Source organism: Monoraphidium neglectum (genome assembly GCF_000611645.1).
Source record: "Monoraphidium neglectum strain SAG 48.87 unplaced genomic scaffold scaffold02526, whole genome shotgun sequence".
Lineage (NCBI taxonomy): Eukaryota > Viridiplantae > Chlorophyta > Chlorophyceae > Sphaeropleales > Selenastraceae > Monoraphidium > Monoraphidium neglectum.
This window is the reverse complement of record NW_014011102.1, coordinates 153-8,931: the sequence shown is the minus strand read 5'-3', so window position 1 is coordinate 8,931 and position 8,779 is coordinate 153. Positions and strand designations below refer to the sequence as shown.

General features: G+C 65.9%; 3 protein-coding genes across 3 annotated transcripts; 2 read left to right on the top strand and 1 right to left on the bottom strand.

Moving 5' to 3' along the window:
- Window positions 1-500: 500 nt before the first annotated feature.
- Window positions 501-1,234, bottom strand: MNEG_10952 (hypothetical protein; the record flags this gene model as incomplete). The annotated part of the gene is made up of 2 exons (XM_014040578.1): window positions 501-644; window positions 827-1,234. Coding segments are annotated over 2 exons (552 nt in total), but the record flags the coding sequence as incomplete, so codon positions are not given.
- A 1,947-nt stretch (window positions 1,235-3,181) lies between these two features.
- MNEG_10951 (hypothetical protein) lies at window positions 3,182-6,242 on the top strand (the record flags this gene model as incomplete). Its single annotated transcript, XM_014040577.1, has 9 exons — window positions 3,182-3,340; window positions 3,546-3,692; window positions 3,908-3,959; window positions 4,108-4,223; window positions 4,437-4,528; window positions 4,676-4,831; window positions 5,133-5,202; window positions 5,390-5,821; window positions 5,958-6,242. 9 exons carry the CDS (start codon window positions 3,182-3,184, stop codon window positions 6,240-6,242), a joined length of 1,509 nt encoding a protein of 502 aa, XP_013896031.1.
- An 878-nt stretch (window positions 6,243-7,120) lies between these two features.
- Window positions 7,121-8,473, top strand: MNEG_10950 (DAZ-associated protein 1; the record flags this gene model as incomplete). The annotated part of the gene is made up of 5 exons (XM_014040576.1): window positions 7,121-7,215; window positions 7,298-7,357; window positions 7,601-7,712; window positions 8,056-8,234; window positions 8,383-8,473. The coding sequence occupies 5 exons, from the start codon at window positions 7,121-7,123 to the stop codon at window positions 8,471-8,473; spliced, it is 537 nt and encodes a 178-aa protein (XP_013896030.1).
- Window positions 8,474-8,779: the final 306 nt, after the last annotated feature.

The following is an 8,779-nucleotide window of genomic DNA, read 5'->3' as shown; positions in this document are numbered from 1 at the left end:
GCCCCGGCCCCCACCGCGAAGCCCCCGCACCTGAGCATATCGGTGAACACTGCGTCCTCAAGCGCCGCCCCGCAGCCGTCGCCTGCAGCAGATGGACCGCTGCCGCGGGCCTCCTGCTCCCCGCCCAGCTTGGGCTCGTGGCGGCCGCTTGCCCGCTGCTGCTGCCCCTGCTGCCGTTGCCCTGGCTGCTGTTGCCCCTGCTGCTGCTGCTCCTGCTGCCGCCGTGCCGCCCGCCCGGCTGCAAAGTGCAGGAAGAGGGCCTCCGGCGAAAAGTCCTGGGTGGGGTGTGTTGAGGGGTGGCGAAGCGTCAGTCAGTCTTGTTTACGCGTATGGCCTTGTGAGGAAGCCACAGATGCAGGCACAGCAGGCGTGATAAGTTGTGTGCGCGCTTGCAAGCCGGGTGGCCCCATTTCTCCTTGCAGCACCCCCCCTTGCAGTGTTGGCAATGCTGCCCAGCCAACCCCGTCTTATCCTTTCTGCGCAGACAGAGTGCTGCGCACCTGCAGGCCTTCCACTGTCAGCGCGCCAGGCACACCCGGGCAGCCACCGCCGGGCGCCTCCACACCTCCAGGCACCACCAGCAGGGGTGCCAGGTCGCGCCAGGCCGCCAGCTCAGGAGGGTTGATGCGGTAGGTCTGGTGGGCCTGCGCGGACAGGGGGTGGGGCAGAGCGTTTGTGGGTGCGCCAGCGGCTGGTTCCTTGCAGCAATCGTGTGTGAATCACACACATGGAAAGCAATTATGCTGCTCGGCAAAAAAAGCCGCCCGCCACGTTGTCCCTCAGTATTGTAATTATGTGGATTTAGTTGTGGCGGTGTCATGCTCACCGTCTCCCGTGCCGCAGCTTCCGCCTCTGCAGCTGCCCGCCAAGGAAATCCTGCGGCTGCCGCGCCCGCTTCCGGCTCCACCTGCTGATGCTGAGCCTCCTGGTCCAGTCCTTGCAGCTGCTGCTGCTGCTGCTGCTGCTGCTGCTGCTGCTGCTCCTGCTCAGCCTGGCCTTGCTGCTCCTCCTGGTGTCCATCGTCATGCCGCTCAGTCTGCTGCTGCGACTCGCCAAAGACGAAGGGCACCCCACCCTCGGCCGCCCGCTGCAGTTTGAAGAGGCTGGGGTAGGTGTAGGGGACTACGACAGGGCTCTGGGAGAGGGGGGCGAGCAGCGAGGAAGAGTGTGCGGGTTTGAGTGCTAGGCCGCAGTCTCTGCATGTCTGGTTGTATGTCATGCCAAACGTTGACATGCTAGAGCACGCCAAAAAGTGAGTGTGCATTGCCCCAACACGCGAAAGCTATGCATTATGATCAATATCTTTGCCACTGTGATCAGCAAGCCCGCACCTGGTCTGGACTGCCGTGTGGCCTCGGCGTGTGTGTGCCTCCCTCGTTCGCGGTCTCTGGCTCAGGATTGCCGCTGCTGTGCTCTTGGCCGCTGAGGCCGCGGTTGCCCCTGCTTCTGGCGCTCCCGTCTCCCACGGCCGTGCGAGTGGCTGGCTCATCCGGCCCCAGCGCCGCCGTGGTGGCAGCGCGCATGCGCCGGTGCCTCTTGCGGCGGCGGCCCTCGCCGCCTGAGCCACCCCCAGAATCCTCCTTCGAGGCCGACCGGTCCGCCCCTCCGCCGCTGCGCACGCTCGCCCCTGGCGGCTCAGCTTGGGCAGCGACAGCATCCCCGTCCACAGCAGCAAGAGGGTCCGTCGCGGCTGCAGCCACCAGCGTGCGGCGCTGCGCCTGTGCCCCGCGTGAGGGGGCCCCCCGCGCAGTCACCACCGCCTCCAATGGCGGCGCAGGCGTGGCCGCCGCAGGTGGCGTGCGGTCTGCGCCTCCGCTGTTGCCAGCCGCCTGTCCCTGGCCTGCCGCTGCCGCGTTGTCCGCCAACCAAGCATCAAACAGCTGGGCCGCACGAGCTGCGACCGCCTCCAGCAGCGGCGTGCCGCCAGCGATCTCGGGGTCCAGATCTGGGCCGGGGCCGTGCTGCAGCAGCCCTTGCAGATCACCCAGGCGAGTGGGGGCCAGGCTGCACCCGCCGGCTGAGAGCAGCGCTGCAGCCGCTTCGAGGGCCCTCGCCAAGCGCGCCTGCAGCTCACACCTTCGCGTGAGGAGCTGTGCCGCCGAAAGGGGCGCTGCAACCATCCTCCTGTGCCACCGCTGCAATTTGATCAGGTGCTTGCTCCAAGCTCTGGCGACGCGCGTGGCATCTATCCCTGCCCGCAAGAGCAACCCAGGAAGCGGAGGCAGTTCATGCGAGTCAAAAGGGCTCGCAGGCTTGACGAGCGCCTCCATTGGGGGTACGGGCAGGTTAGCGAGAGATCAGATTTGAATGGCCTCCTGCTCTGTGAGTGTGTGGTTGCAGCCAACGCGCTCTCTACATGTGGTTGCAGGCGCTCATAAAAAATTTAGCAGCCTCCACGACCTCGACACCAAATCAACGGGGTGACTACCGGTAATCGAGTCGGATCTGCACAGACTTCTGGCAACGTAACATGGTGAATGCGCCCATGTGCATCTTATGGATGTGGGTGTCGCGTGTGGTACTCCAAGCAAAATGTACATGTCTCATACCGGAACAACAACACACGTTTTTCCCCGCTCTCCCGTGATCACGACGTCATCACAGCGTAGGATATACACATGAATCCATGTATCAGTCACGCCGACGAGTGTTGCAGAATTCCGGCCCCAGCGAGTTGCGAGCCGCATGCAACCGTCACCAACAGCCCAGTGCAAAATGGCACGCAAACCAGCAGCAGCAGCAGCAGCAGCAGCAGCAGCAGCAGAAGCAGCAGCAGGCGCAGGAGCTAGATGCAGGCGAGCCCCCGGCGAAGCGCTCATGTACTGATCGCACACGCGATGAACGGCGGCGCAAACAGCGCAGCGCGAAGGGCCTGCCCGACCCGGCACGGCAGAACCTACAGGCAGAGGCCGACGCTGCTGGCTTGCGTGCAGCCTTTTTTGAGGCATCGCAACAGCAACTTCAGCGGCAGCAAGTTATGGCGGCGGCATCAGAGCGTCGGCGAACGTCACGCCAAAGCTGCACCACGACAGCAGCCGCTTTGGATGCGGGTGGTGGGGCAAGCCTACGGTACGCTGAGCAGCAGCAGCAGCAGCAGCAGCAGCAACACCAGGAGGAGAAGGAGGAGGAGGGAGCAGTGGACGCGTCCGTAGGCCTTGGTTGTGCACCAGGCCAAGGGCCGATGCAACCGCGGCAGCGGGCGGAAGGCGGCAGTCCGGGGGCTCCCCAGGGTCCCGAAGCCGCCGACAGCTACAAGCCCAGCAGGCCAGTGCCGCCTGACGTGGCTGCTGTGCTCAAGGGCACCCCTGTCGTGCTGGCCGGCGTCGCCGCAACAGAGCGGGTGAGGAGGGGTGAGTGGCGCAGCGGGCTTTGCGTGCCCAGGTGTGTGTGAAGTCGACAGTCCAACGAGCTGCGGGCACCCACAATAAACTCCTGTGGCTGTCTTGTGGTCAAACGCTGCACAATATATGGTGCACGATGTCTTTTCAGACTCGGCGCCTCGAGTCCATGCCACACCTCAACCGCGCTGAACCCCCTGCTGACAGTTGCTGCAGGGCCCAAACGGCCACAAGCGCGAGTGCGCAACAAGCATCCAGATCATCAGCGGCCTCTGCGCCTACAACGCACAGGACCTGCTATGCCTGGTGGCAGCCGTGCGTGCGAGCCCGCTGCAGCCAGACCACATGATCCAGGTGAAGGGGGCGGCAGGAGTGGTCAGGCGAGTCAGCATTGTCAGCACGGTCAACCAGACTTACACGCACAACAGGATTCGTCTAAATCTTTCATGCAGATGTTGGTATGTGCACTATTGCCTTGGATGCCTTCCTCTTGGTCCTTGTCCTGTGCTGCACCTCTTGTTGATGGGCACCTCTCGACTCCCTTTGCCCTCCTCTCCGTCCCTGGCCAGGTGGTCATTGACCCCAGCTCTGTGCTGGGCTGGTACGTCATCACGCTCGCAGGTGGGGTTCCCGCCCCCGCTGCAAGCTCAGCTGTCAGACGCCGCCCGCCAGCTGGTGATGCTGCGAATGTGCACTTGTCAACGTAAAGTTGATCCACCACCACTGGCGCATGCAACTTCACCCCTCCTGCTGTGGCCCTCTTCCTCAGGCCAGCAGGACTGCATCCCTCGGCCCGTGGTGCTGGGCGTATCAGCCTCCCTGCCCTCCTTCAGTGGCGCGAACAGCCTCAGAGATTTCATGCGGGAGCTGGACGGAGACGCCAAGGTGGGCACAGCAGACCCCTCCCGGCGCATGCCTTGTAGCTTCAGACATGCATGCTGTCACCTGATGGGAGACTTTGTCGAGTGAAGTTGTCCCTGCCCATCTGCAGCTGCTGCTGGCTGGTTCCCACCTGGTACCCACACCTGTTTGTGTCGGTAGTCCCCAAAGTTGTGCAAGCAGCCTGCGCACCCAAGCCCCTCGATCCCGCTCGGCCAGGCCCTGGCCGCTCTCACGGAGTTCTCCAGCGCCCCGCTGCTGGCCTTCGACATCCCCAAGACCCTGGGGGCATTGGAGCGCCTCCAGCTCAGGTGGGGCCCTGGACAGCAGGCGTGCCCAGGTGGCTGCTTGGGGATGTGTAAGGGCGTGGGGTTTACACACAACATGCGCCGCGTGCCCTCCAAACCCTCTGTCGATTTTTGTCTCGGCACAATTCTGCATGCCATGCGTCTTTGCAGGGCGGTGGGGCTGCGCTGGGCCCCGCGCTGCTCCGTGCCGCTCGGCCTGGCGCGTGATGCGGCGCGCATGCACGCGTACTGCCCCTTCCGCCACGCGGCGCGCAAGGGCAGCGAGAGCCGGGGCAAGCACAGTGGCATGGTCAGCGGCGGCTTCAGGTGCGGCACGCTGCAGCGGCCCTCCAGGACGGCTGCTGCCCAGGGTGCAGTTGGGGGTGCTGCCAGCAGGGCCGGGGCAGTAGTTGGCTGCCTGCTAATGTGACTGCGTGAGCCGTGGATGATGGAGCTCCTGGGTGCCGCGTGCACTTCAAGCTCCTTGCACGCTGCACATGCTGACGCGGATCCGCGCACAAAGGGCCCCTCATGGCCAAGCATCCTTGCTTGCCAGCCCGTGCAAACCCTTAACACACTCTCACATCTTGCTGCCATGACTCGCTTACCACCCGCACGTGCCCCAAAGGCTGGCGTGCAGCGGGCGCGTCCCGGGGCAGCTGACGGAGTACACCAACAAGCGCGCCACACAGGAGCAGGTGCGCATGCAGGGCCGCAAGTTGCAAGGGTGGGCGCATCTCAGGGTGGCACCGGGGGTGCAAGACGGGGCCCCCCCTTGCTGCAGGCGCAGCATCGCCAGCGCTCACGGATGCTCCCAGCAACGAGTGTCGCGCCTGATGGCGGCCCTGGCGCCACCTGCCCCACACCACACCCCTGCATCACCAGGTCGCGGCCTTCTACACCGCCGCGCGCGCCGTGGGCGGCGCCCTGCTGCGCGCGGCGCGCGCCAGCGTGGGCGCGCCGCTGCTGTCCCTGCTGACGTGGACGGCGGCGTCGCGCAACCCGGCGCTGGCAGCGCTGGTGCTGGGCCCAGAGCTGCCATTCCAGCAGATCCACAGCACGCTGGCCGCGCCCGGCGTCGAGGCGCACGTCGACGCGCGCGACATGGGGTGCATCATCGGCTGGGCCGAGGTGGCCGGCGGCGACGTGGCGGCCGCGCAGCGCGAGGCCGCGGCGGGCAGGTGGCTGGAGGGGCGCGGCGGGGAGGGCGACGGGACGGGTGTTGGGCAGCAGCAGCCAGGGGAGCAGGAGAGCACACAGCCACGAGAGGCCAACGAGCGGAAAGCGGGGGAAGCGGAGCCCCTGGCGCACTTTGCGGTGAGTCAATGCCCTTTGTGACTCACGCCGGCATTGCATAACACACCTACCTGCGTCACTGACAGCATGCTTGCACGAAAGCAGCAAGTTTAAACATGCCTTCCCGCCCGCTGGCCTGGTGTTACTCACTCCCCAGGTCTACCAGTACGGCCTGCGGGTGGACGTGCACCACGGCAGCCTGCTCTACCTGCGCAGCGACGACGTGTTGCACGGCACGCCCCCCATCATGCTCCCAGACGGCCGCCCCTCTGGGCGGGGTGCGTGGGGAGCAGGCGGCGGCGCAGCTGGCGGCGCGGGCCACCAGGGCGGCGAGCGGCAGCTGGTGGGCGTCGCGCTGGTGTCCAAGGCAGATGTGACGCGCGCGGCCATTGACCAGATTTGCGACGGCAGCGCCGTCACCTGGGAGCCCCTGCCCCAGTAGCCTTGGGGAGGGGGGCCGCTGCACGCCTGGCCTGCCCTCCTACTTACTCTGCTGGTTGCGACTCAGCATGGCCAGTCTGAGGGCCCAGGTGCTATTCTGCACTTCACTTGATGCTGTAGCCTGACGAATTTCTGCGTTTTGGCGACGGGTTGAAGGTTACTAGAAGCGTTGTGTTCGCCCTTTCGTGGCGGCGGCGCTGCGCCTTGTGTCAAGCATAAACGTTAATTGGAAAATTTGGTGCCTTCAGGCCTCCGTGATGCTGCAAAGGTCGATGTTGCACCCCGACCGCACCCAGCAGGGACGCGTGAGCTTGCTTGCGGGCCTTGTGCCGCCATGGTGCTGGGAGCGTGATTTAAGCAACGCAGCCACTGGAACAGACAGTTGCTTGTCAGGGCAGTGAGACAGAAGGGATTCATGAAATTTGTTGCCCCCTCAACATCCCATAAGCACAGAGCGGCCTTGCTGCGCCAAGAGTACGACTCATTCCAGCTGGCAGGCTTGCCCGACCACCGAGGTGTTGAGCACCAGCGTCCACTGATTGGTTACGGGATCCTTGGGGCCTACATATCTACGTTTAATAAGGCAGAGAGCACCGCTGCGTTCGGAAACGCAGGTGCAGAAACGTTCATCCGCAGTGTAGCCGCCCGCCCTGGATGAACCGAGACAGCGACGCGCTGCAGCATAGTAGCCTTTTAGACAGTTGGAATAAATCATAGGGGGTATTCGGCGGCCCCGAGGCTGCGTTGTTGACGAACCGCGGCCTCATCACTCAGCAGACGGGCGCGGCAAACGCGACGCTGGTAGCACCGCGATATCTTATTTAATTAGGCAGAAGGCGGGTTGCAGCACGCCGCCCTCGTGCTGCGCTCGCAGAAACAATGCAGCAGCCTGGGCCACCACCACCTGGTGGTCCCAGCACCAGCAGCAGACAGCAGAACAAGGTCTTCGTCGGAGGACTCTCATGGGAGACCACGTGAGCCCGAGGGAGCGCTTGGGGGCTGTGGCCACAGGTGGCACTGGTATCACCCGCGCTATCACTCCCTCCGCGCCCGCAGGGATGAGAAGCTCGCAACATACTTTGGCAATTTTGGGGAGGTTACAGAGGCTTTCGTCAGGTGCGCAGAAGGGATGGCCTGGGGGTCGCCAGGCGCGGTTGGGTCGTGCGGCGCTTGTGCGCTGGGTGCGACAGTTGTGGGACCGCCAGGGGGACCCTAGCGGTCCCACATGACATGATGCTGCAGACGCAGGGCAATGGTGGCGCAGCCACGTTGGGCATGGGGCGCCCTCGCGGATTGCGCGCATTCTCTACGGGACACGCCACCACCGCCACAACCCCCCTCCCTTGTCGCGCCATGCAGCTTTGACCGCAACACCGGGCGGCCGCGCGGTTTCGGGTTTGTGTGCTTTGCGGACCCGGCTGTGGTGGACAAGGTCGTCGCGCAGGGAAAGCACCACATCGACCGGCGGGAGGTGCGCATATGCGCGCGCACGCAGCTGGCGCAGACGCGGCCTAGTAGGAGGGCGAGGTGTGGGCGACAGGGATTACACGCAGCGACCTGGCGACCGCCCCCCCCCCCCGGGGAGGCCACATGCTGCCTGCGTAATTTAATGGCGGCGTGCCATGCGTTGTGCTCAGCAGCGGCGGACGGCAGACCATGTCAGCGTGTGCCTGAGGGCGTTTGGCTTAAACCACACAGGCTTTCCACCAGTGCGCCTGGGCTAGCTACGAAAGCAACTCACCGACACCGCTAACGCCCCTCAATGGCACACACCCCGGCGCCTCACACACACCCTCTGCAACCCTCCCCCCCAGGTGGAAGCAAAAAAGGCCGTCCCCAAGGAGGAGACCCCCGCCCCCGCCGCGCCCCCCGGCGACGCGGCCGCCCAGAAGACCCGCAAGATCTTTGTGGGCGGCCTCGCGGCCTCTGTCGACGACGCGGCGCTGCGGGCCTACTTTGAGCGCTTTGGCGGCGTGGAGGATGCCGTCGTGATGTATGACCACGATAACAAGCGGCCCCGGGGGTTCGGGTTCATCACTTTTGCAGAGGAGGACGCGGTGGACGCCGTTTTTGCGCTGGGGGCAATGCAGAGCATCCACGACAAGCAGATCGAGATCAAGCCGGCCGTGCCGCGAGACCAGATGCCGCCCGCGCGGCGCGGGCCCGGCGGCACCGGCGGGGGCCAGGGCGCGGGCGGCGGCGGCGGCGGCGGCGGCGGTGCGGGGCCGGTGATGTTCCCGGGCGCGCCGCGCGGCGGGATGCAGTACGGCGCGGGCCGCGGCGGGCCCGGCGGCGGGCCGGTCTTCCCTCCGGGGGCGCCTGCGGGCTGGGGGCGCGGGCTGCACCAGCGCCTGGGCGCAGGGCCGGGGGTGCCCGGCGGCTATGGCGGCGGCGGCGGCGGGGCGCGCGGGGACCCCTACGGCTTGCGGCCCCCCATCACCGCTGGCGTCGCCGGCGGCTTTGGCGGCCCCGGCACCGGCGGTCCCTACCCGTCGGGCGCTGCTGCAGTGGCGGCCGCCGCCGCGGGCCTTGGGGGTC